The sequence below is a fragment of the Scatophagus argus genome, chromosome 17, assembly GCF_020382885.2.
Source record: "Scatophagus argus isolate fScaArg1 chromosome 17, fScaArg1.pri, whole genome shotgun sequence".
NCBI classification, from domain to species: domain Eukaryota; kingdom Metazoa; phylum Chordata; class Actinopteri; family Scatophagidae; genus Scatophagus; species Scatophagus argus.
In genome coordinates, this window is record NC_058509.1 from 12,857,119 (window position 1) to 12,883,873 (window position 26,755).

Below are 26,755 nucleotides of genomic sequence, written 5' to 3' on the forward strand. Positions count from 1 at the left end.
ATTTTTTGGTAAAACCATATAATATCCAAATGTGGCAAAAATATACCAGCTGTTAGAAAAAATAATTTTTTCCCAAATTTAAGAGACAGTTAAAAACGTGCTGAAGCCTCCTCAGAACCTTTGCAGACTGATATATGATCTTCCAGTGGATTTCATCATAAAAGTACCGAAGTGATTAATTCTTAAAGTTCACCATATGTTATTTCATTAAATGGAAATAGTCAGACAAAGGTTTCATTGTATATTATGATGGAAATATAAATACAAAGGCTTTTCATTGTTGCACAGGACTTTAAAATACTTTGAAAATCATGCCACCACATGACACGTTTGACACTTTGAACAACAGACATATTACAAATAACTAATGGTTTTTAAAAAGTGACAATGAATTTATATAAAGGAGACGTACTAACATTATATGGCATCTTTTATGCACTTCAATCATTTTTAATTTTAAAAACTGGCAATGGCACAGAAAAGTTAGGCGCAGGTCATTAGGCCATACATTACTTACTTTAAAGACTTACAGATAAATGTTAGAAATAACATACAATTCACTTTTCACGCAGAAATATATTAATGTGCTTCAAGTCACTCCTTTGAAAGAGGTGGGACACATAATAGACTACATGCGCGGAAAGAGCCGCCTACCTTTCTGCTGAAAGTTTTGTTTTCAAGTACTGGTTATACTTGTTTGATTTCACTCATCTTTTACTGTAATGTACTTAAGTGTCTTCTGTCTCTTTCGGCTACTAATTTGGTGGACTAAATTGGACCTGAAGTACTCTGAATCTTGTTTTTATTCTGCACCTGCTTTGACACAACGTCGATGCAGGAGGCGGTGTCGCATGGAGCAGACCAGGCAGATGGTGTACCCGGACCAGCACCGCCGCAAGACTGCACAGGTGCTTGTTGTCATGGAGGAGCAAAGATGGCGGTCCTGGCCTATAGCCTGGGCAAACGCGAAATAAATCAACATTTTACCATTAAAAATGCCAAGTGGATATCGCTAGTCGTCGTTACTTTGCTCCTCGTGTTTCACACAGCTTCGCGGTATTATGGAGGTAAGTGGTCACTGGTTTATTTAAGTTGGTATAGATGCAGCCAGTGAGACACAAGCTATTGCTAACGTTAGCTAGCTAGCGGTTAGTGTCTGGGAGTACTTCTCTTTACGGGTCGGTGCAGCGCCGTTATTTCAGCCTTTTAAAGAGTGAGACATATGGGTTGCAAGCCATACACAATACACTTACGTGGTTGCGTATATAGCTATACTAAATCCACTCATGCTACCTTAGCTGTACTTAAATTGGCTTTGGCTGGTTAGCTTAGAGCCGAATACAGCTAACACTGCATTTAGCTGTGTTTACATCGTGTCAGGACACGCTTGATTACTGCTTGGGAAGCCGCGTAAAGGCTGTTGTAGCTAACAATTGACAGATCGGGGTATTTAGTATTAGGTCATTGCCCTTGAAATCATCACTACAAACTGTCTACCACATTCTAATTAAAACATCAGCAATTTGGTGTAACTAACTTAATTAGTAACGCCGACGACTAACAAACTGCAATCTAACTGGAATTGTTTAGGTTAGCGTTGTAGCAAGCGACTTTATGGCTCACGTCCTTTCCAGTTTGCATTGTTTGTCTGGCAAATGTTAGTTATTTCGTTGATGCATAGTCGACTCGCACATTTTCTGGTGTGCAAGGTTGGATCTCATTTTGCTTGTGCTACATCCAAAGCTTAGACTGTAATGAAACAGAAACATGGCACATATATCTGGCTCCCAGCTGAGTTTTATTACAGTGAACTTTGCTCATGAAACGGGAGAGGAACTAGAGACCTCTGTGTACACACTGAGAACAGCTGCTTTGGCTTGCGCTGACACTACATGCCCACATCTCTCGCCAGCCCGTCGACCCTTCAGTTTCTATGAGTTGATTCAGTTGCAGATGGCTCCATTCACGTTGTACACAAATGAATAGCTGGAGAGATTTATGGTTGAGCTAAATTGCTGATGGCTTCATTTTGTACCATGGTCCCAGGCAGAGCCCTGTATTGTATAGACTCTTTTGACAGCGCAGAATGAAAGACCAGGGTACTATAGAGACAGCAGATTTTCAGTCATAGAGAGCAGGTTTTTTTACTGGTTGGTTCTCTATGTTGTGCCTTCAGGCGGAGACTCATGTGAATGGCTGCTGTCCAAAGGACGTTACTTGGGGGAGAATGTATGGCAGCCTTATGGCTGCATGATGCATAAGTACAAAAGCATGTAAGTTACACCAACTGCAAATATGTATATTCATTAAGTTAAAGACAAAGATTTAAGCATGTAGCAGTGATAGATGAGGTATGTGTTTCTGTGTTGAAAGGATATACTATGTGTAATAAGATCTACTTTTTATTAGGTCATAAATTGAACCACCCAGCATATGAATGTTTGCTTTCGGCAATTTTCAGATTTATCATCATCATGTTTGTCTTGCAGTGAAGCCAAAACCTGCCTTGCTGAAAAGCGGGTTGCCTTCATTGGTGATTCACGAATCAGGCAGCTATTTTACTCCTTCATCAAAATAATTGACCCTGAGCGAAATGAAGATGGAAACAAGGTAATTCTGGGAAATGATATAATTAAACCATGGGGTTTTTCCTTTAGGAGCTGTTCAGCAGAGAAAGCAAGAGTTGTGAGACAAAACCGGAAATGCAGACATTATCAGATATTCCTCTGTTTTTCGTCATTCAAACAGTCTATGAACTGAAAGTGTCTGATGAAATTGAGTGAACCTGAGACGATCTTTCTGCTTTTAAATTCACCCCATAATATATATACACAGCAGCCACTATATTATGACTGATCAAACTAACTGAAGAGTTTGGAAGAGCAGCATGTGTTACAATGATTTTGGAGGTAGGGCTGTTTGTGTCTTCCTGTAATTATTTTTTTTCCCCTCACACGCTTCCACTGCTGATTATGACTGGTTGAAGATTTTGCCTCAGATTTGCCCCATTTTTGGCATTTCCTTTGCATTGCAATACTCTGCAGTGATCATTTGCCCAAAATGACATGTTGTGTAATGTATTATCACTCTTATCACTAACTTCCTTGCATAGCTGAAATCTGAAAATATTACTGAATTTGTGATCAGTTTACTCCCACTTGGTAGTCTGAAGCCTGACACTTCAGCCTCAGTGTGAGAAATATCCACACTTGTCATTCTTACTGCCAAGTGTTTTGATTTCATTTAACTGTGTAAATATCTTGAGGTCTTCAACCTCTGTAACAAACACTGGGAAACCCTGAAATACATGGTATTTAAAAACGTATTGTGACAGATAAGTTAATATTAAGTAGTTTGCAGGGACTTCATGTAAAAAGAAATGCAGCACGGGAATGTCCGGCAATTATGCAGCAGTCGTAACTATTTTTGGTGTGATCTCAAGCAGGGAAAAAGAGGAACACTGTCTGTCTAACATGCTTTTTTCTTCTGTCTGTCTGGTTGTAATGTCTGAAGCATGAGGATATTTCCTTTGAAGATAAGAGTTCCTCTGTAAATGTGGTAAGCTATTTTTGGTTATGTTTTTATTTCCTGTTCTGTAAAAACATACTCTGATAAGAATTAAAAACCTCTACATTCTCTTTGTGTGAAGGACTTCCTGTGGTATCCAGAGGCAAATAATTCAATGAAGGACCGCTTGATATCATGGTCACATGTAAGTACAGATGTTAAGCTCTTTTATGAAGAGAGAACCAAGGAAGCTCCATCAACTTGAAATTGTGCTGTGGTTTGAATATAGATTTGCTTTTCTCATGTTGCAGGAGGATTCAGTTAAGCCAGATGTAGTCATCCTTGGAGCTGCCACTGTAAGCTTCACAAAAAAAATATCTCACAACACTTACACATTTGTGACAGACAAAAACGATCAGTCTTATTCTCATCCATTAATTCATTTATCACAGTGGTCCATCAAGTTGCACAGTGGCAGCAGCGACACCCTGCAGCAGTACAAAGCCAACTTAACAGCCATTGCTGTGCATCTAGAGAGGCTGGCGGACCATGGAGAAGTCTACTGGGTCCTGCAAGGTAAGCTCAGCAGCCTTGAAATTTTTATGATCCATCATTTCAGTTGGTTTAATAAAGCATCAGTGTTTTATCTCTCGTGTGATCACTGTATTCATGTCAAAAGGCATTCACACGTTTCAAGTCATTTGACTTCATCAGAAACTGCAGATTAGTTGCATATAATGGATATTTTGGTTCATCATGATTATCTCCAGTTACCATATTTCTATATACCTACATTTGGATTGCTAATCTTTGGTTGTTTTTTCAGCAAACAAAACAGTCAGTTAAAAATGTAAATGATTCTTCAGGGTATTTTAGGTGGTTGTTTCGTCACTTAATTCACTAAATTTTCCTTGACTGAAAAGTTGACGTGGTTGGTGATTTCAGTCCTGTGATTGTAGAAATTTGTGAATGTCCACGTCTCATACATGCGTCTCTAAACTAAATCTCTTCTGTTCACTCTGCACAAAACACTGTCACACCTCTGTCCTCTAGACCCAGTAAATGAGGAGGTGTTGAGTGACAACAGGAAAATGATCACCAACCGACAGCTTGAGTTGTACAATGAAGCAGCAGTGGACGTACTGAACACCAGCAAGCGCAACGGCAGGTCCCGGGTCAAGCTGTTGGCCGCATCCCGCCAAGCTGCAATGGAAACTATCACCCAGTCGGACGACGGGTTGCACCTGCCCAAGAGCACCAGGAATGTGGTAGGCGGGGTTTGGTTAATATGAGATGTTTTGTTTGTTTGTTGATTGTACTAACCAATTGCTCAGGTTCGGCTACTGTGGCAGCACAGCCTCTGCATCTTTATGTATTACTCACTTTTGTTCACCACCATGTGTGATCCTCCTGTCAGGGCGCCATGGTCCTCATGAACTCTGTGTGCAACAAGCTGCTGCGGCCCATTGATGGCTCCTGCTGCCAAAAGTTACCACCCCCAAACCTCCTCCAGAAACTGTCAGCCTGTTTCTTCCTGGGTTCAGGCCTGATCTTCCTGGTCCTCCATGTCCTTGGCAACAACCGCCACAGGCGACCTGTGCCCCCAGACGTAGAGAGCCTGGAGGAGAAGAAGCCAGTCACTGCATCTGTCCACTTCGGCCCAAAGGCGCCTTTCCAGGCCCTGTGCAGGATGGGCATCATCATGGGTTATTTTTACCTTTGTGACAGAGCAGATGTGTTCATGAAGGAGCAGAAGTTCTACACACACTCTACATTCTTCATCCCTCTCATCTATATATTTGTTCTGGGAGTGTTCTACAGTGAGAACAGCAAGGAGGTGAGATGGTGCTGTTCAGTGCAGTGTTTTATTCTGGACAAGCGTACTTGTTTATTTAATCAATACAGCCTTGTTTGTAGCCCAGTTTGTAGGTTTTGTTTGCCTACCAGACAAATTTATGCATGTCTTTGTATGTGAATGTAGTTTGAAATAATGCTCTCCCTTAGAGTTCAACCAAAGTGCGTGCAAAAAAAAAGTGTTTTCAAAAGCAAGTTGGAAACAGTAGTCCCCAAAAAATTGATTAACAGTGCTGTTGGTAATGATGTGTAAAGTTTTAAGAAATTTCAAGTTTGTGACATCGGGTGTATAATTCACTGTGTGTGTGTGTGTGTGTGTGTGTGTCCCTTTCAAAAAAAGACCAAATTACTCAACCGAGAGCAAACAGATGAGTGGAAAGGCTGGATGCAGTTGGTCATCCTCATCTATCACATATCAGGAGCCAGCGCTGTGAGTCCTAAATATGTCCTTTATGGATGTGTTATTTGCAGCATGCATTGATCCCTATTTTTAAGGCTTACATGATATTTTTTTTTTCTTTGTGTCTTTCAGTTCATTCCAGTGTACATGCATGTCCGGGTACTTGTGGCAGCATACCTGTTTCAGACTGGCTATGGACACTTTTCCTTTTTCTGGCTCAAAGGAGACTTTGGCCTGTACAGGGTGTGCCAGGTGAGAATACAGTTAGTTATACTTTAACCAGTGAGACTTAAATGTGACTACTGTTACTGATAAAGGGCGCTGCCCTGGACGGCTGATTGTTTTTGGCCCATTTTCCTTATTTGATCTGTGGCCCCTGTTAAGGCCGATCAGGAGGGACAATCAGATAAACGCGAGACAGTTTCTCAGTGAGCAGCTAAAATGTTACAGCAGACTGCAGGGCTTGAACCAGACTACAGAAAATGTATGTACAAAAAGACTATCACCGAACAACTGAAAAACTGTACTGAGTGCTAACAACAACAGAGCATGTCTTCTCTTGCATTTACTATGGCTTTATTTACTATAGTTATCATACTTAACTCAAGGCCTATGAAACATATGAGGATTCTGATATGTTCCTGTTGTACCTGTCTATCTACCCCCTCAGGGACAAACAGCTTTGCTGGCATGACCTCTCGAATATGTTGAGCTGCTCAAACCAACAGGGCACAGCGATCTGTGATGAAATTGTCAGGAGAGCTTGTTAGCTGTTAACTGTTAGCAGCCTGCGAGCATCAGAGTCCCGCAATGTTTGGTTGAAGGAGCTAACAGCCAACAGAGCTAATAGCTAACAGTGGAGCTTTTTGTGTTCTGTCTATTTTTTCTTATTTGTGTTTTTTACAATTTACAAATAACTTTTTCATTTGGGTTTAAATCTATTTCTTCAGGTCTAGCAAATAAAAGATATTTTTTTATTTTCTCAACATTTTAATGGTATTTTTATTATGCCACTAATAACAGACAACTATAGATGATAATAAAGTAAAGAAACAGTAATTGTTGATCATCTGATACTGCTGATCGGTCATCAGCTGCAGAAATCCTGATCAGAGCACATTTAGGTGCTGCTTTACTATTAATATTATTGTACTTGAGCATGAAAAGCAATCAGATTATTAATTCTAAAACAAATGGTGTGTTGTTGTCACTTAATCTGTGTATGTTTCTATGCATTTATATCCATTTAATTCCAGGTACTCTTCCGTCTAAACTTCCTGGTCTTGGTGCTGTGTGTGGTTATGGACAGACCCTATCAGTTCTATTACTTTGTCCCATTGGTCACCTTCTGGTTTGTTGTCATCTATGGCACATTGGCAATATGGCCTCAGATCCTACAGAAGAAGGCCAACAGTAGGTGTTAAAATTTATTGCTTTATTTGTTTCACTTGTGTCATATCCGTGTGTTAAGTCCTGGACCGCTGTTGAATAGTCATACAAGATTAGTCCTTCACGATAAATTTGATCCCTGTCAGAAATGACGGCAGCAGGGTGTAGAAAGGCAGTTTTGGTAATGATTGTCTTGTTCTCTAAACAGGCAGTGGCATATGGCACCTTGGGGTCTTGGCAAAGTTACTGGGCCTCCTGCTCTTCATCTGCTTTTTTGCCTTCTCACAGGTGGGTGAATTCAGAACATTTTGAGTCCACCAGCTAAAACTGTAGCCTCACTTTTTTTGAGTTTGTCAAACTTAAAACTGAAAATTAATTGAATGATATCTCAGGTTCTATGCTGATCCATGAGAGAGGTGAAATACTCATGCTCACATAGTTTTGTCTTCATACTGGTGCTGTCACGATGTCTGATTTTCTCTATACGATTACCGTGGCCAAAAGAACTGAAAAAAACAAAGCTGAGTCAAATTTAGTACACTCAAAATACAAGTGTAGGGAGGTGGACAGAGATTCTGTAACCATAACTGCACCAAAGCAATAAAAAAGGTCAGTTATACTTAATGGATGGTATTAAGGAGACCATGTGAACTGATAAACCAAAGATCTGCACTGGATTAGTTACACAATATTTATTTCATTTTTTACAGTATAATGTAAAACATAGATTAAATTGGTTCCAAATGCATTCAAATTGTGAATTTGTAATTTAATTACTACCTAATTAGACTGTGTCATCATAGTTTTTACTCAGATTCTTACATGAGGCCCTGCTGTTCATATTCCTGTCTTGGCATTGTGACTCCAGAGTTTCTTTGAGAGCATCTTCTCCGTGTGGCCCATCTCCAAGCTCTTTGAGCTGAACGGAAGCATCCACGAGTGGTGGTTCAGATGGAAGCTGGACCGATTTGTAAGTCAAATGTGTGATGCGCCCGCTTCAGCAGTCGGTCTTTACATTAACACTTTATTTGAAATGTAATGCATGGCAGAAGGCCAGATTTTCCAAACTTTGTTGCTACAGTTGGAATGTGGTCATGTTCTTTTGCAGGCGGTGATACATGGTATGTTATTTGCCTTCATCTATCTGGTGCTTCAGAAGCGCCAGGTGCTCTCTGAAGGCAAAGGAGAGGCCCTCTTCTCTGCCAAGATTTCCAACCTGCTTCTCCTCCTCTCTGTCATCTCCTTCATAGTAAGTCCCTTCACACATTTTGCACATAGCAGTCGTCAGGTTTAGACTTTACTTTTTATTTGATATTGCTGTCATCTATTGCATCTTTGAGTAATATCCTATTTCCTTTTTTTTATGTTCAAAATTTTAATCCTTTGCCACAAGTCCTTTTTATTTTCAAACCTTACTTTACTCTGTGGACAAAATGCATACTTGCAACAGAAGCTTAGGAAAATGTTTACATAGGGAGAGCTGGGTATCTGTTGCACGTATATGTCCTACTTTGTCGCTGTCTTTGGCAACCACAGTCTTTATGCTCTGTGCTTGTCTGAGAAAGAAAGGTCTTGTTTGTATTGTACAGTGGAACTTTGTCTCGGTATAGTGAAAATCTCTTCATCTCACATGGATAATGCTTACTAGACATTAAATGTAGATCGTGTAGCACTGAAACAGCTCTCTTTTCATTGTAGACTCACCCAAAGCAGTTAGGGATTACAGAAACTGCTTCAGTCTGTCAGGTTTTATCAAACCATGTCAACCACTGCTTTGTCTTTGCTGCAACTGAAATTCACAACCTGATGCTTAACTTCTCTTTTTCCCTCCATCGTCGCAGACTTATTCAATATGGGCCAGCAGCTGCAAAAACAAAACAGAGTGCAATGAGATGCATCCTTACATTTCAGTGGTTCAGGTAACTGTTTTGTATTTTCCTCTTCTGTCTTAGGATAACTGTTGACCATTAAATTCCATTTTAAATTTTACCAAAAGTATGGTAATGGTTTAAAAGTTAACTGCAATTCTTTCACATTTTTTTAAGATTGCTTTAGCCCTGAGTTGTCATTATCCTAGTTACATAATAGCACTAGGCAGAATAATATGGGTGTTAGACAAGGGAGTTGCCTTTTTTCATGGCTAAAGATAGCGCTGATACCATGTAGTTTGAAGCAGTACAATAGAGAAGGTCTTTTTCCTCCTATACTGGCCTGGATTGCGCATTTCCCATCCCTCATTTGACTTGATCACTTTTTTTTTGTCCTTTCAACTTGAGTAGTTTTTAGTCCCTTACATCAGCCTCCAGCTTCAAGTGAATTTCCTTATTCCCTCTTTGTGTCTTCATACTTTGACTCTTGAAATGTATTCACTCTGTTTATCCACAGATTTTGGCCTTCATTCTCATCAGGAACATTCCTGGCTATGCCCGCTCTATATATAGCTCATTCTTTGCATGGTTCGGAAAGATCTCTTTGGAGGTAAGACAGACGTGGCAGCAGAGTAGCATTAAGATAATGAAAAGTTTATTTATGCAACCCTTACTCAAAATCTACAATTACACAGTGCTTTGCAAAAGAGTACTGTTAAAGAAGAGAAATTAGAAATCATTCAAACCTAAGAAGAGGTAATAGTAATAAAACATAAAGTAACACTGATCAAATACCAGGAATAAGAATGTGAATATTAATAATGGTCAGAAAGCAGCTGATAATCAGTACCAGCTCTGAACATGTTGTTCTTAAGCTTGCTGGAGGTAACCAGGTTAAAAGGGAAGTAGTACACATTACTTAGCAGTAAACATGTTGTGTTTGTCTCCCCCAGCTGTTTATATGCCAATACCACATCTGGCTGGCAGCAGACACCAAGGGAATTTTGGTCCTTATCCCAGGAAACCCCTCACTTAACATCATGGTCAGCACCTTCATCTTTGTCTGTGTGGCTCATGAGATTTCCCTCATCACCAACGACCTGGCGCAGGTGATCATCCCCAAAGACAGCGTGGCCCTGCTGAAGAGACTGGGGGCAGTGGGGCTCTTCAGTCTGGTAATATTGGTGCTTGCCAGGAGCAGCCAGTCCCCATCCGGCACCTGATGGACAACTCTTGATCTGGGGGCAGAACATGCTCGCCAAGCCCCTGATGAATTAGAAGTGAGGTGACGGATCCAAGCGGGGATTAGGCCTGGAGTTTTAGCCTGTTGGTGGCCATAAGAGACGACCCCAGTTGTGCTACGTGACAACACGTGGACGTGCGGGAGAAATGTGTTTCTCTGTTGGCCTCGTTTGAGCAGAGTCTGTACTTTTTGACTGCTGTGAAAGTCGCACACTGAAGAAAAGACACGTACCCCCCCTAAAAAAGAGGGGGATGGGTTGGGTGAGTTGCTCCTTTCAGGGCAAAGTGCAAAGGGTAAAAAACAAACAAACAAAAAAACAAAACAAAAAAAAACGCTCAAAACGTTTACATTTTCTGGATCCAATAGAAGAGCAGAGAAGAAATTTGCAGATGTGGAATTTCATTTTAAACCACAAGAGGTACTCTTATTGCAGGACCTCATGCTTGCTGTGTGAATTTTTGCAGCGTCGCTTCTATTTAGCCAAACTTACTAATACGTTTATTTTGTCACCTACAGTACTTCCTACCATTTCATCACTCTGGAAATGATTACCAGGCACATGCTCCGTCCACATGGCAGTAGCAATTGAAGGTGTTTTTCACTCAGGTGCTCAGGTGGCTCCATAACCTATGTATTCAGATATCTACAAAAATGTTCAATTGTGCTGCATTTTATCAACAACATTATTTTGTACAGTATTTCCGGTGACTTTAAAAATAGTGTTAGATATCTAAATATGCAAAATATGGACCAACATTTGACTTGGGTGATCAAAAAAGAAACTTTCAAGATTCAAGTAAAAACTTTGAGTGCAATTGATAAAGTGTTGAATAATCCCTTGACATATTTTTTTCTAATGTTTTTGTGAGTAATTTTAGACATGTTTGCCTTGTGCTGAAAGGTACTGTGGTCACCTGCTGTAGCTCTGAAGTTCTATGATATGTACAGTATTTAATGATTTAAATTAAGCATATATTTTATACATTTTGTTTTTTATTTTATACTTTTCATTCATGACTGTTTGTGAAGGAGGTATTACGTAGATAGTTTTGTACCCATCCCAGCATCTCATAGATGATTATCTGCCTCAGAGACACATTACAGAGGTTGAGCCTTTACAGTCTGACGCCCGTCTGCCCCATTAGCTCATTTCATAACCTGTGTATATTTGTATGATATAGTACACTTTATTTCATACAGCAGTGCTTCGGCAATGATTTTAGTCCTTTGTCCTTCCTTTGCCATTAAAAACATGCCTCATAACGCTGGTGGAAAATGCACCGACTTGCACATAATATTGTACAGTAGGACTAATGGCTAAATATACATCCTCCACTTGCTGTTGCAGCCAGTGAATAAGTGGTTTCTGAACTCTGAATGCCTTTAACATACAGCTATTCTCACTGGCTTATACGCACAGTAAATCTTCTGTGATTGTAGCCTGGGATCACAGACTTCCATCTGTCAGACACTTTGCATCAAAGCCACTTCAGCAATTAAAAACAGCAACAAGGTAATGCACTGACTGACTGACTGACATAAAGGAAAATGTTGTTTATTTTGTCACTTGACAAATGGCTGATATGTTTTTTACCTATACATCCTGAGAAATTTAGGAGAGATTAGCACTTTCATTGTAAGAACACAAGGTTAAACACAAGTTTAACGTGCTACCAGCACAAATACTTTCTGAAATTTGGAACATTTTCATTGGGTAAATCATGTTTTGATGTTTTTTTCAAGGTCATTTCACAGATTTTGTCTATCATCCAAAAAAGACTGACCGTGATTGGAAAAAACCACCTCAGTTGTTTTCTACACATTTATGTAGCTTTTCTTTAAAAGGAAAAATAACATGGATCCACAAAGACTATTTAATAGTTAACAGTGTGTTGTCTACATTTTTCAAGGCTTCTCTTGTCATTGATCTGACGACTTCAGGTTGTCGTCAGACTGTATAAGAGCAAAGTGACTTTGTAATTTCTGTAATGGGTCATCACCTCATTGTATAAATGAAAATGGCTTTTCCATTTTGCAGATTTCATAAATGTGATGATCAGCTATAAATTCGGTAATTGTTTCAGGCCTTAATAGATCTTTTTGGTCAAGTAAAAGCAACAACTATTTATACCTCTGTGCAGGGCCTCTTTGAAATATGTTAAATGTAAATTTTTCTGTGATGTCTTAAAATGTGAAATGTATCCATATTATTTATAAATGCCTTTATTCTGTTGTACATTGTTAATAACACCTTCATAAAATATGCTGTTTTGGCTTCTTTTTTTGGACATAAACACCTTTCATGTTATCCAGACATTGCTGGAGTCTAACAGAGGTACTAGCAGACAAAAATTATTTTGAAAGAATTTTTTATGTGATGCATTAACATACAATTAATAATGCATGACAACTAAAGCATTTCCATGTAAAACTCCCTTTTCCCCTAGGAGGTCCTCTGTGAAAATACAAACATCATAGTTTGAACATTTACATAAATATTTCAAAATACTGTAATGTATTTTAATAATCAGCTAAGCTCTTTTGTTCTTCCACGTTCTCACTCTTTAAGGTTTAAGTGTATATGGACAATAAATCTTTGTAAAGACACTTCTGAGGCATGCAGATTGGCACAAATGTTAGAAAAAACAAAAAAAGAACCAAAGTCATCTCCAACACAGATGTCTCTGGTCACAAATTCAGTGCTTCAGCCACCTTTCTCTCCTCAGGAATACCATTTACCTAGAATAAATACAGGAAAGAAGAAACAATTTTACTGTCAAGCAAACATTGAAGTTTTGACATGCTCTTAGTCCTGTTTAGTGGAAAAGATGTGCTGAAATAAGAATAGGAATTACATCTACACTAACTCAGAAACAGACGACAGCACCTACCTCCAACCTTCTGAATGTTGACATGACATAATTATCTCCTTTGTTAGCAGTGAACAGAGAGAGCAGCAGGTTAGTGCAGTGGAACATCATGCACACAGGGGGGCGCTCACACACCAACACCAGAACTGTAGCAGTTCAGACACCACTGGACAAAAAGTAAAGCTCCCATGCTTGAGTTCTTGCACAGCCAAAATAATTGAATGTCAATAATCTGTGTCCACCTGATTAAAGCCTAGATGCCTGTATTGTAACAGTGATGCAGCAGGGCGATTATCCAAGGACAGTTTTGAGTTAGTGTGCAACACAGCAAAATGACTATGACTTCAACGCAGAAAGACGTAAGAACACCCTACAAGACAACAACTTGTCGAAGCTTAAAAGTTGCTCTGATATCTATTCCTGTGACCAAAGCACGTCCAGTCATCTTTATCTGTCACATCAAGTGTCACAACGCATATTACACATGCAGATGGAGTAAGCCGGACTACCATACAAAGGTTGAAGGAAAATACTAACCTGATGGCCGTTGCTGTGGTATTGTAATCTGGTTTTGCAGATTTCTGAAATTATAAACAATAACACAATAGCAATCATACATTCACATATAACACAAGAGTCTTTGGTATCACGTGAAAGCATGTTGTTGTTATGTTAGCAAATTTTTCTGAGTCTCAAGCCCATTAGGTAAAATCATGGGACAGCTTGAACCTCTTAAGCTGTAGTTGTATTTTCCAAAGGCCCGACTCGCCTGCTGCAGCTTTAGCTGTACAGACGGCATGTTAGAAGCGTAGAAAACAAGATTAAATGGTATTGTTTCGACTAATATTTTCCTATAACGACGCCTATAAGCCGTCCATCTGCATGCCTGCTAATGAGCCTGGTTGCATTTCATGTGCGCACAAATGAGCGCCTGAATGTTCATTCATCCACGTGCTGTTCACAACGCATGTGCATGCCCCGTCCAATCAAACCAAGCAATCTTTCAACTCACGTCTGTGTCTGCATGAGAGGCATGCTGGTGGTCTCATAGTTGTCAGGGTGGATGGGTGGCACCACCTCGCCGCTGACTGGGTTGAAGACGGGCAGGGTGGAGAGGGGCCATGAGATCTCCCGATTCTTAGACATGCTCCGCAGCTCCTTGCTGGACTTCTGGATGGAGCTGTGGTGAACCAGCTGGATGCTGGAGGAGGGAGAGGCAGGGACGTTAACATGCACGAGCTTGTGTTTCTGTCATGGTTGGCAGTGTTGATTTGCGTCTTTACTTACTGAAATATTCAAATATGCAATCAATTTGTACCTGCTGTGATGAGCTCTGCACTCAGTTCATGCATGCACAACAGAAATATAACATCCACCCTAACCTATCGCTGTGACTTTGTCTGACTTTAGAGTGCAGGTTATGTTTTTCAAGATTTATGTACTATTTTAAGCAATTTGTCTTTGCTACAGCATTAAATACCCACATCTGATCACTGAATTTTTGAGCAGCCCATTGGATGAATGGATGTCAACACAGATGAGCATATGAATGGTAATGGCAAAGCCGTCAATGACAACATAGATGACAAAACTGCAAAGCCAAGAGAGGGGGGAGACAGAAACAGACCCAAAATAAAGAAAAACACAGGAGAGGTAAAACACTTACTCTGGTGTTTGCATGTTTCTTTTTTCCCTAGAAGCAAAACAAAATGGATGAATTAAATACTAATAATAATAGTTAAACAGACATCTACACACAAGTGAATGGATTGCTGGATAGAGACAGAGTGGAAATGGTGATGGGATGTGAAACATTGAGTGAACGAGGGGGCACGTCTCTCCCAGCCTGTAAATGACAAAGGATGATCCATGTCACGTACATGAAGATGCACGTGATGAAATTTTAAAAAAAGAAAAAAAAAAAAAGCTGTGACAGATATTCATGGGGGACCTTAATGCAAATGGACTTTACAACTGGATGGTAGTGACAAGCTGCAACTCCAGTCCAGATTATTGCCCTTATCTAAATATGCTGCACAATCCATCCTGTCTCCCATTTGGTTCTTATACGCGTAAGTCACCATTTAAGAACCGTATAAGAACTTGGCTTTCCTCAAATGTTTGCTGGGGTGTTGGGTGCAAAATTTAATATAATATGTAATATAATATAAGACCGATCACACTTACACCCCTTCCCGTCGGCAGCACATAGTGTAGCCGAGGATGAAGAAGAGAACTAGTGCCACAGCAGAAGGAACAGCCAGTGTGATAAGGAAGTCTGAAAAGTAGTCCCTAGTCTTCAGGGACTCGGAGGGAGGGTCGTATTCGCCAAATTCAGGCAGGATCCCATTGCCTGGCTCGGGACGGGTAACGTATACTGGGACCACTTTGTTGATGTCAACCTAAAGAAAGCATTTGTGAATGATACAGCATTTTGCATGAACTGAAAAAAATGTGCTGGTAGCTTAAGAATAAAGAATCTGTAGTTTTCAATTCATGGAAATCTGTACAAGACAATCCTCACCAGAGAAATCTTACACCAATCAATGTGAAACTGAGCTCTGAACTTCTTGTCACAGCTGATGACAGGCTCCATCTCCTGACTGCAGCGTAGCTGGTTATGTGGGTTTTCCACCTCCCGCAGGCACGACGAGAAGGGAACATCAGCACCAACCATCACATACACTCTGCAGAGAGGAGGAGAAGGAGAGAAACAAAGCAACAGAGAAGAGAAGAGAAGAGAAGAGAAGCCTCACTTTACATGTTTATGTTGAAGCCTGTTAAAGTCAAAGCAGTTCCTCCACTGAGTCTTCTCCTAGACACTTTCATCTTCCAAAACGTCAGCATGAATCTTTGATGCAGAACTTATGGCAGTTGATGTGGGCAATTCCCCTCTGAAACAGACCAACTGACAGCGTCTGTCAGTGCTGAGGGCCAAGTGTACTCATCTAATTCACAGCGAGCTGTGCATCCCTCTGGCCCCAATTACATAAAATGTCAGCACGGTGTGAGTGGGCTGAAAATATAAGCAATTTGTTTGATTGAGGGAGGTGAAGAGGTCCCTCATGAAGAAAACATTTAAGGCTGTTGAAGCTCATGTACTGCGTGTGAAGTTATCTAGAGGTATTACACCTAAATTAAATTATGAATTAATTATACCTAAATCATAAACTTATTGTTCTCTTAGTTTGATTTGTAGTAGTGTTACATAATGCACACAAAAATCCTGATTAAACTGGGTCATCTTTCCTTCAGTATGAGAACTGAAAAGCAGCCTCACCCTTCCTTGAGGTTGTTGATTGGCAGGGGAACACGGCCACCACGGTCCAGTGCTGAAGTGATGTTGATAGCGTTGAGGCGCTCAGGCTGCCATACGTTCTTCACTGCCCCCAGGAAGTCCCCCAGCACCTCACTGGCCAGCATCTCCTCCACGTTCATGTTTTTGATGTAAAACTCTGCCTGGTAGGGCAGAGGGAACTCTGCACAGTGATAACAAAGAGAGCGTTAGAGGAAAAGGAGAAAAAGGTGAATGTCTGGAAGAGGAGGGAGAGAGAAGACAGGAGACAGCTGACTAAGACATCATTAAAACTTCATTACCACTGCCTAGATGATACTGACATCACCAGTCTGCCCAGCAGACGCTAACATGTCTGCTCAGCTCTGTTACGACATGGCCTCCTTGCGGGGCCAGATGGCAGATGACATCACAGCATAGGGAGAGTGATGTCATGTTAGCGCTGCAAACATCTGCTGAGCTATCAACCAACTCGGTTCATATTGTACTGCATGCACCGTGACTGGTCAACATGCCACAGCACACACATGCAGATGCACAGATGTGAGGTGTAGTCACAAATACGGAAAGGAACGGCTGCTTCCACTGACATAACGTACTAATTTATAACATAACATATCGTACCAATACAGGACTGTGTATTTACAGCAGCCATAACATATTCTACTGATTCATGATGACCAACCTGCGATGTCTGACTGTATGACAATTAAGGTGCATTTTGGTTCAGTATCTTAAGAACAACAGTAACTGAAGGTGAGATACTGTTAGACATATTTGCATGCATAAATGAACACATCATTAGATAAACACATGTTGTTCTTGTTGACCAAAGTAATCAAACACAACATCTTCTATTCAAGTACTGAACGTGCCCTTGAAGTTTAATGAGGGAAGCTGCACAGTCTGATCTCTCTTTGCTCTAAGCTGTCATACTGGCACCCCTCACCTTCTGTGGCCATGATGTTTATGACCAAGTTGTGCCGCGCCGTCTCGAAAGTGCGTCTGTTATAGGCTGTAATCTGCAACACACAGGGGTGAAAGTTTAAGCCCAGATCAGTGCAGCTTATATGGCAGCAGTCCTCTGGATGGGGCTGAGCTAGAAACACCATGCAGGCTCTGTACCCAACTGAGACGACGTATAGAGGCACATGTGAACCTTAAGCCTTTTGGGAAAAGAATTTCTACAGTAGCTTATGGGGAACAAAGAAAGCATAAAAACATAATGGAACTTAAGTCTACAGACTCTGAGCATAGCATTACTAAATGCACACAAATCAACTGGACTCAATTCAAATGTGTTACTACTTTATTACCTTTATGTGTGCCTTGGCAAAGACTGTGAAGTATAAGATGCTGTCTTCCCTTTAAATGGCTGAAAATGTCTGATTCTTATGCTTTTGTGTATTTCAACACTTTTACCAAAAAAGCAGAACTCCTTTTCCTTCCTTGACAAACAGAAACATAAATGCATTCATTTTGCATCTCCTCACTTTGAAAGTAGTCCAAACCACCCACCTCTATGACGGTGGCCTTGCCAACATGCTCTGCAGTGGGAGAGCCATAGAGCACTCCGTCGCTGTGTGGAGTCCTCTGGATGTAGCGCAGCCAGCCCGGCCTGTCGGGGTAGCCCATCAGGTTGGTGCTGAAAGTGATCGGGTCGTTGCTGGCATCACCTGCAGACAGAGCTGCTTAATGAGGGGTGACCCGGTGATCTTTTATGAGCCTCAAACAATTAAGTGATGTGCATTTAGACCCACTCGCTGAATGATGGCAGCGTTGCCAGCAGCAGCTAAGCATTTTACACTTGTGAAATATGATGAATTCACAACTCCATTTACACAATGGCTGTGCCAATAAGGGCCTGCACAGATGTTTTAGAGTGCAAGACAAATATTTCAACACTACAACAAAGTAGATGAAATGTGAATGTGATGGAGTTATACCTGATTTTGGATAGGGAGGAAACTCTCCCTTGAAGTACTCTCTCTCCAGAACATGGACAAACAGCACTCCCGCAGATGGGTAGACATTACGGTCTGCGTGAGATCTCGACAAGATGGTGACCACTGGAACACAAATTTCAACCCCGAAAGACGATTAGTTCCTGACAGCAGAACATTTGCTTGTTGTTGTTTGTAGCAATAGCATTTGCTATTTCATTTCTTCCTCTTTTAATTCATTAATGACCTGTCAGCAGCAGCACTTATTAGAAAAGACAAGAGGTGAAAATGTTTGGGTCACTCACACTTTGAGAATCAACACTGCTTGCAGTGAAAGATGTGTCTACTTTTTTTGTCTGGCTTCTGTGTTCTCATGAAGGTAAATGCATTCGTTTCACTTAGGGATGCAGCGCAGAAACAGCCAGGCGTGAAATTATCAGCTGCCGGAAAAGACTATGCCATTATATATACAGGAAGAACAAGCTGCTAAACCACAAAAATGAATATGAGGGGCAAGGAGGTACTGTGAATAAAAGCAGCAGTAATGAGAGTTGTTTCACATCCTCCTTACACTCTGTTACCATTACGCTATGCGTAAAGCCCCACTCTTCAAACACAATTATTATTCTTTGTTTGAGAAGGGCATTGCTTGGAAAATGGCAATCCCTTAACAGAAGCTGACACAACTGAAGACTGGAGGTGATTTGCCCAGATCTCTGCCTCTCACTGCATCTTTCTCTTTCACTACTTCCCCTTCTCTTGCTCCCTTGTCTTCTTTAAAACTCTCAGCATTTGTGTTCAGCATTTCTCCTCTCATTTTATTTCCCTCCTCCTCTCTCTTCCTCGGTGGGTGGGCACTCCATTTTTTAATCACCATGGGAGACTGAGTGTACAAGGAAGAAGCGAAAGAGCAGGAGGGAAGAGAGAACAAGGAAGGGAGGGAGGGAAAACTGGAGATCTGTGCAATGAAGTGTGAGAAAGAGAGAGAGAGAGAGAGAGAGATTTAATTTTTCTCCAAGTTTCATTAAACAGCCACAAGGCAGCATGGGAAGGCTGAGTGCCTTCCTGCTAGCGAAATGTCGCCAGCGTTTCACCACTGTTTATCTCCTGCTTCATCTTCTCACAAGCATCAAACCATCATAGCAAGAAGTGGGTCTCTGCTGCTGTACTGTAAGCCCTCTCTTTTAACAGAAGCTGATTTCCAAGGAGAGTCTCTACTGAAAAGAGGAACAGAGCAGGATTTACATTTTAATCCAAGTCTACGAAAGAGGAAGTCAGTATGTGATCTTTGGTTGTTAAGCGTTATCTATTACCAGAGTGCACAAAGGGGTTATGGAAGATTAGGTGACACAGTAAGCTGCAGATTATAAAGTAAGTCTACTTGTAAAATGCCAAATTGCCTTACTGCTATCTAAGTGCACTGATGAGCTGCTGGGAGAGTAAAGTTATAAAATGGTCCCATATGCATGTTAAACTGGGCTACATCTGTGGCTACAAACAGAGACGCAAAACTGGCCATATGTCTCGTGTTCCCAAGGGCTCAGCCACAGCTAAATGCAATCAATAGTATTTAGCGGCCACTAAATTTGGTGTTACTTATTGAAACCTGAGGTCATATCCACCACATCTCTTTCCAAGGACAGATTGAGGGAACCACCTGAGCACGACTAATCCACACGATATAGCTCTTCTTTCTGCTACTACTGCACCCACGGCATTAGGATCTAGGTTATTCAGAGACCAAGAATAAAACCTCATTCAGGTGGTGCTGTTGCTGATGACTCGAGTCGATCTGCAAATCCCACTCTGAATGCACACGCGCAGATTCTATTACCCAAACCCGTTGGGCCTCATCGATTCTTCACCACACAAAGGACCACAGTCACACACTCCCGGTCAAGGTCAAGGGCTGACTATTCTGCTCTGCTCACAGAACAACTTGATGTGGTTTTAACATCAGCAACATATTCACAGATAAGACAGGCAGAGCATACAAGCGAGCCCAGATGGCCTGGTCACACCTAATGGTCTGAGGAATAGGAAATGACCTATGGGATTTGAAATGTGCTTTAGCTTGTCAATATTCAAGCTTTGATTCAACAACAAACATTTAAGCCTAGCACGCACTCCTGTCAGCCTTATGTTAGCCAGTCTAGCTTAGGTTCCAACTGGACTGTGTCTCACCCCCTCTTTTTTGTAGTCTCTGCTATTAAAGAGCAGCAAGTGTAAGTAAAGATCATTGACTAAGCTACACTGATACTCTGCTAATAGTATCAGATCTGCTTATTTGTGTCAGGCTAACTTTCTGCCAAGTCTTCTCGAGATGATGGCCTGCAGTAATCCTACTGTACATAATACATCACCTATTAAAGGTTAATAGTAAACTATGAAGTCTAGCCTGTCCTGCTGCAGGACAAATGTAGAGATAGACAGATGCATGCTAATACACACAACAAGCTATACATTCCTGGTAACTAGGCTCACACAGACACTAACATCCAAGTATTCTGTACACATTGTACATATTCATAATAAACGGACACATGCCCATGAATGGCACAGGAGATCACAAACAGGTCTTGGGGGTAGTGGAAATGGCTAACCAGATTTTATGCTTCTCCGGGCTGACCTTGGGCTGTCTTAAGTCCCCGGAGCGATGCTTTAGTTACACCGCCCTCTCACGGTTCTAGATAACTGAGATCTCTAGGTAGCTGAAGCAGAGAAAACAGAGGGATGTCCTTAAGTTTTGTTGAATCAGCTTTGTATGCGAACATCTTCTGGGTCAGGAGGAATGCATGTGCTTCTTTTTTTGTTTATAGGGGAAGCACAGACAACAAGGATCGCTACTGTTGGGACCGCAGCTTTGGTATTCTGCCTGTGATGCATTTGAGCCTCGTCGTTCTAAACACAGACCTGGAAGTGAAAGTAGCTGGTGTCACAACGAACAGAAGGCAATGGCTAAGGAGAAGAGTGTGTATGAAACAGCCTGCTTACTCCTCTAATGCTCTACAGAAGTAAGTAAATTGCTGATTTATCTAAAGTGATTGTTGCGAAGCTGTGTGTCATTCACAGCGCTGTATTAGTACAGTAAAATAGCAGTAAACAGAAATAGATCTTTGTCTCATGGTTAATGATACAGGGTAAATTCTACTTCTAGCAAGGACAAGGTTAAGCCAAAGTCTTATTTCAGCAAACCACCGTTACAGAAAAGTGACGGGACAAAGTCTGTGGGACAGCACACAACTGAAAACAATAATGCCAGTATTAATGGGAGGCCAGTTGAGCGTGTCACCGTGTTATGACGAGGAAGGAGGGGGAAGTGCACCACTGCACACACCCACTCACCATCTCTGTACAGGGCTGTTCTCTGCTTCAAGCCCAAGGATCGCTCCATATTTCTCTCACGTAAAGCGCCGTCTTTGGCATCATAGGCATGCATAACGTAAACTACTGGATCAATGAATAAAAGCATAAATGAAACAAGTTTGTCTTTCAAGGACGTTCTGAATTATTACACTCGGTTTGTTGTCGGTTTATTAGGTATACCCAACTAACAGAGTCTAATACGACAGCCGTGAAATAAATTCTTCATTCACAAAGTTCATAATGTTCACTTCTTTCACGTTTTAGAGAAGCAGATTCATGCTAATTCAAGATCAGATTCACTTTATTTATATTTTATGGACCAAATGAATAGCAGACTGATTTTGTTGTTATCTTAACAAGACTGACCATTAAAACCTGTAGAAGGTAGATTTTAATTCAGGGCTGCTGTATTAAACTTCATTAGCTTTAGCCATGTGTACCTAATAAGCTGGCAATTCAGAGTATATATTTTTCTTACAAACCATGTGTGCACCACTGTAGCTGTACCAAACAGAATGTTGTCTCTGTAGTTTATTTCATACGAAGAAAGCAGTGTGTTAATATTATCTCATCTATTCCCCACATGTAATTAATGGTAACTTGGGCTGCTTAACTAGCTAATCAGGCATTCATTAAACACCTGGTCTACATGTAAACACAGGCCTGCGCCAGGGTCAAATAACGCAGACTGTTTTCCCAACGGTAAGCTGGATGCAAGACCAGATATAACGTTAACCTCGTTGGAGATACAAATTACTGTACAAAACACACTTTTAAGGCTCAATGTTGAATTAGCGGTCTGCTGTCAGCCATTTTTCTATGTCTCCTCCTCAGCCTCTTGGAAAAAATGAGCAGAGCGGCTAACCCGCAGCAGGCTAACTGGATAGCTAGCTAACTAGCATGGATACCCCATCAAAGCCGAAACACGTAGAAAATTCCCTGGTGTTTCCGAGTTTAGTCGATACGTACCCATAGCGAGCCATACCGCGACAGCTGCAGCGGACATGGTGCACATCATCCTCGTAAAACTTACGTGATAAATAAAATTTTAACTAACATAATCGCCACTGGGTTTGACAGCCATAATAATAAGCATCCTGCAGCATTCCTTCCTCCGCCTCCTCCTTCCTTCACTGGAAACAGCACGAGCTCTCATTGGCTGAACATCTGGATGGAAAAAGATGGTTGTCTCCTAAAAATAAAAGTGCAAGAACACGATGTGAATCAGCACGGGAGCGATACGCCTTCAGCAAATGTTTCTGTGGGGTGCTGTTCGATTTTAACGGGAATTTTCATTGTGCCTGCCTGCACATCAAGAGCAAGGAGTGGCTGTTTCTGTCCACTTGCCTGCTTGTGATCTAAGACAGCATGCAGAAGTCTTTTCACTGTCACTATGTGTCATTCTCTTATTTTTTTATTTTTTTTGGGTTAGTGCTTTCTCATCTATCACTATCAGTCTGGATGATTTTGAGATAAAGAAGTGGAAAATTTGCATCAGGACTTAAAAGCAGACCCTTACTCACATACATCAACATCAACACACCACCACCACCTCCCCAGAGTTTGACCTCCACAGCCCAGCCAGCTGTAAAAGGGCTCAGGCATTTTTGAGAAGTCTACTCCAATCTGTCCAGACCCCCTGCAGAGACAGACCTAGCAGACAGATGGTCATGTTTTGGCTCAGGCCTGCTAAAGGACTGCGGGACCCTTAATTCACCCCTCTTGCCTCCTTGATGTGAAGAACTGCTAAGAGAGCACTTTGATCCTGGAGAAAAAGGATCCTAATTTTGGCTAACACTCTGTCAGAGATCACTGCATGGTTCTTGTTTCATAAAGGCATATTTGAAGATGCATTCGTGGCTTCCTCTGTGACGATAAACATGATGCCATCCATCCTCTGTGCTCTGCAGTGCAAAGCTGTTCTGTTCTCTCACCCTCCCTTTTATCCCCTAAAGAATATTTTTAGGTTGCTTAGCAACATCTTCCCATAGCCAGTGTTTAGACTGAGTATAAATGTATCACAACAATCAATATAAGTCAGTACAGGTGGCAAGAAGCATAAAGCAGACAAGGAAAACAAAGCATTTCCTAAGATATGGCCAAATGTGTCTAGTTGGTTTGATTTTAGTCCAACTGTGTTTCATCATAGTCTGCAGTACGTTTCCATCTACACTGTCATACATTTGCTTGTTTCGAGCAGTTGGGCAAGATGCAACACCCACTTCAATTCCCACTGTCAGTTCTGAGATATTGCTAAAGGTATGTATGTGGACAAATTGGAGCTCATGCTTCTTGTAGTACAGCAGCTACAATAAACCAAGACGCATCTTCATGATATATTACTCTAAATTAAAGATACTGGTACAGAAATATTAGGAGGACTTCAAATAAAATAACAACATATAAAAATAGAATGAATATGCAACGAGCCCCTGCTTCAAGTGAGTTCAGTATGGACTGAAACTGTTATATAATGATATAAACCACATGTTTTAGGGCATTAGGCCTGATATGTCTGTACACACTGATGAATAAGAGTCACATTGTGAGATCATTTGAATGAATGGTGATTCAACTTTGATTAAAATGTAATTTATGACTTCTAATTTGCTACAAAATACATATGAAAGCAATAAAGCCATGTATTATAGTACATCGACATCAATTATATGACTCAGAGCTGTTAAAATATTCACATATCTGAATGGTGACAAAGCTTTCTTTCTACTGCTCTATCACATGAAGTCAGTCCCGTGCTTTCGTCGCTTTCTGTTGACTCCTGTGTGACCCAGTCGGCCAGAATTTTTAATAAGAGACTGTTCGAATATTATGGCACACAGATTAATTGAGAAAAGAGACTGCAAACTTTAGAATATGTCTATTTAACTTAGTGTTTGGTGTGTTCAATAACCAACTTTGATATTCAGAGACGTTCATTTCATTTGGGTAAGTTACAGTGAGTCTGCTCAAAACATTTCTCACCTTAAAGACTGAATTAATGGCCATTAATGCAGGAGTAAATACTGCAATCAGGAATCCTTATTTCTACACGCAGACTGACTTTTAGCGAATGAACTAACAGAAAAATCTAATTTGACCTAATATTTCATGCTCTACTCTTCCTACAAACTCATTTAGGTCCCCTGGTTGTTCTCACATCTCATTTTGGTAAGGCCTGATTTAACATCGCACAGCCTGAGTGCTCCTTCACCCTTTGAACCCCACCCAAAGACCCATTGATGAACAGTAAGCAGCCAGTGAAGTTATAGTTGCTGTGTGCTGGTATTTGTGCCAGACTGCAGCTCGCTGAAACCCCCTCCGCGCAGCAGATTATCGGACCAAACCATTGCCGCAGTTCAGGTTTTATCACCTGTCACATGAACGAGGCTTTACGTGTGCAAAATCACCGGCTATCATCACAGCTAAGGGTGTTTACTTTGCTGCTACCGCAGACGTGTGTGCTAAAACGCAGCCACGGTGCAGCTCTCGGTGAGACGAGCCACCAAACTGCACCGACACCCCTACAGTGAGACGGGCAGCATCATCATCCACTGCCTGCAATGGCGTTGTAGCGGCTCCACGGCGTCTAAGCGTCTCTGTAGTGGCGATTCCGTCCGGGACTGTTTACGAGCGTGAGATAGCATGCTTTATTCGAAAGGTTTTTTTTGCAACGAGTGTGTTCACGTTTTTTTCCGAGTGGACCGTCTGGATTTCAGTTTATTCATGACTCGTCAAAGCGAAGCCGGAGCCATGAATGTAAGTCTGTCTCTTTTGTTTTTGTTACACAGGAGCAACATCGCTGTGGTTTTTACGGTCAACAGTTAACTTACTCTTTTGATAATCGTAGAGAAACGTCAGTCAGTTGCAGTGTTTGTTTTGTTTTTGTTCTTAGCCCTGCATGGATGTGCATAAGAGGGAAAAATTTGAATAAATAAATGTTGAACAGTGTCAGATGGGGGGAAACCTGAGCTGTCATGTTGTGTGCGGTGTGGCTGATGTGCGGCTCTGCCTGTTTGTCTCATCCCACTGACACAATGTTCAAGCCTCAATTTCATCTTTCACTTCTAACTTTAGATTTTCTCCGTGCAAGAGCCTCCGAAAGCAGCACGGGGTATTCTTAAAGTTCAAACGGGTGAATTGGTTTTTCGCACAAGGATTTCAAGGATTGTGATGGACCAGCAAGAGTCCAGCATTGCGAATAATGAATACTGAAACAGGACGTGTAGGTTTCAGGCACCACCACTGCTGATGCTGCTGCATCCATTCCGTTCAAGCTGTGGGTTACAGAGCAACTTAAGTTAATGGATTCTCTGTGTCCCAGATGAATGTTGTTGTTGTTTTGTTTTGTTTTTTTTTTGCTTGTTTTGTTTAATCTCAGATGTATTGTGTCATGTTTCTTCTCCCTCTACGTGGAAGACATTTCCAAACAGGATTAAACTTTAATGGCTCTAGGTATGGAATATTTAATTGAATAACGGCCTGCTACCCTGCTCTGACCTAGGATTATTGTTGTCTTAATCTCACCTTTTAAACTGCAAATCTTTCAGTTCATCAAATTATTTTTGTATTTTTTGTCTCTGGTGTTGAAATCAGCTGTGGTGCATTCAACAGCGGTCTTTCTGTGCAGCAAAGGTTGCAATGCGTTGTTTGAATGGTGACATTTAGGAGGAAAAAGCATAAATGTCAGGGATGGTTTAGAGAGCAGTGGAATGTATGTGGCAGTAAACAAGGGTCATAGCCTACTATAGAAAGGAGAAAGTGGGAGAGGGAATAAGAAAAAGAGACTTAAAACTTAGCACCATTTTAAAAACCAAGAGCTGAGATCTTTGCATTGTTGTCTATAGTAAGAATGATTTGAGAAGGTAAAGAGTGCAGCAATGCTGTATAGACAACATTATCAGAGTGCTTTTATAGTCAAATGTACTTTCACAACTAGTATACTACGACCTTTTATGCTCTACATCAACATCTGTAAATCATTAGACCCCATGTTTCTGAATAATGTTAAGCTTTGTAATTT

The 26,755-nt window shown here is 41.1% G+C and overlaps 3 protein-coding genes across 17 annotated transcripts in view; 2 read left to right on the plus strand and 1 right to left on the minus strand.

The window, feature by feature from the left end:
* The first annotated feature begins 611 nt into the window (after positions 1–611).
* Positions 612–12,524, plus strand: casd1 (CAS1 domain containing 1). 5 transcript variants are annotated; one of them, XR_006845794.1, is made up of 19 exons: positions 613–1,067; positions 2,177–2,273; positions 2,490–2,610; positions 3,514–3,558; positions 3,650–3,712; positions 3,819–3,863; positions 3,960–4,083; positions 4,561–4,775; positions 4,925–5,344; positions 5,702–5,791; positions 5,894–6,013; positions 7,018–7,174; positions 7,359–7,438; positions 8,019–8,120; positions 8,259–8,399; positions 8,992–9,069; positions 9,536–9,628; positions 9,972–10,679; positions 10,778–12,524. XR_006845794.1 is itself a non-coding variant. In XM_046416763.1 (19 exons), the coding sequence occupies exons 2-19, from the start codon at positions 935–937 to the stop codon at positions 10,239–10,241; spliced, it is 2,394 nt and encodes a 797-aa protein (XP_046272719.1). In that variant the 5' UTR covers positions 666–680; positions 839–934; the 3' UTR covers positions 10,242–12,524. The 5 variants fall into 5 exon arrangements, 3 of the variants coding, with proteins under 3 accessions (XP_046272720.1, XP_046272718.1, XP_046272719.1); XR_006845795.1 differs by having other exon boundaries at positions 9,972–10,521; XM_046416763.1 differs by having other exon boundaries at positions 666–680; positions 839–1,067; positions 9,972–12,524.
* An 89-nt stretch (positions 12,525–12,613) lies between these two features.
* sgce (sarcoglycan, epsilon) lies at positions 12,614–22,901 on the minus strand. Of its 3 annotated transcripts, XM_046416816.1 has the most exons (12): positions 22,705–22,901; positions 18,373–18,495; positions 17,945–18,102; positions 17,376–17,448; positions 16,412–16,610; positions 15,656–15,818; positions 15,319–15,533; positions 14,798–14,824; positions 14,144–14,332; positions 13,669–13,712; positions 13,153–13,190; positions 12,614–13,000 (listed from the first exon to the last, which is right to left on the minus strand). In XM_046416816.1, exons 1-12 carry the CDS (start codon positions 22,751–22,753, stop codon positions 12,950–12,952), a joined length of 1,329 nt encoding a protein of 442 aa, XP_046272772.1. In that variant the 5' UTR covers positions 22,754–22,901; the 3' UTR covers positions 12,614–12,949. The 3 variants fall into 3 exon arrangements, with proteins under 3 accessions (XP_046272772.1, XP_046272773.1, XP_046272774.1); XM_046416817.1 differs by lacking the exon at positions 14,798–14,824; XM_046416818.1 differs by lacking the exon at positions 13,153–13,190.
* ppp1r9a (protein phosphatase 1, regulatory subunit 9A) overlaps positions 20,847–26,755 on the plus strand; it is a 44,265-nt gene continuing 38,356 nt past the window's right edge. For 3 of the 9 annotated variants that reach the window (XM_046416736.1, XM_046416735.1, XM_046416741.1), the window contains exon 1: positions 20,849–21,383. The gene's annotated coding sequence lies outside the window, so the exon portion shown is untranslated. Of the gene's footprint in view, positions 21,384–23,110; positions 25,492–26,755 lie in introns of those variants that run through there. The other 6 variants (XM_046416738.1, XM_046416744.1, XM_046416743.1 and 3 more) reach the window with 6 other exon arrangements.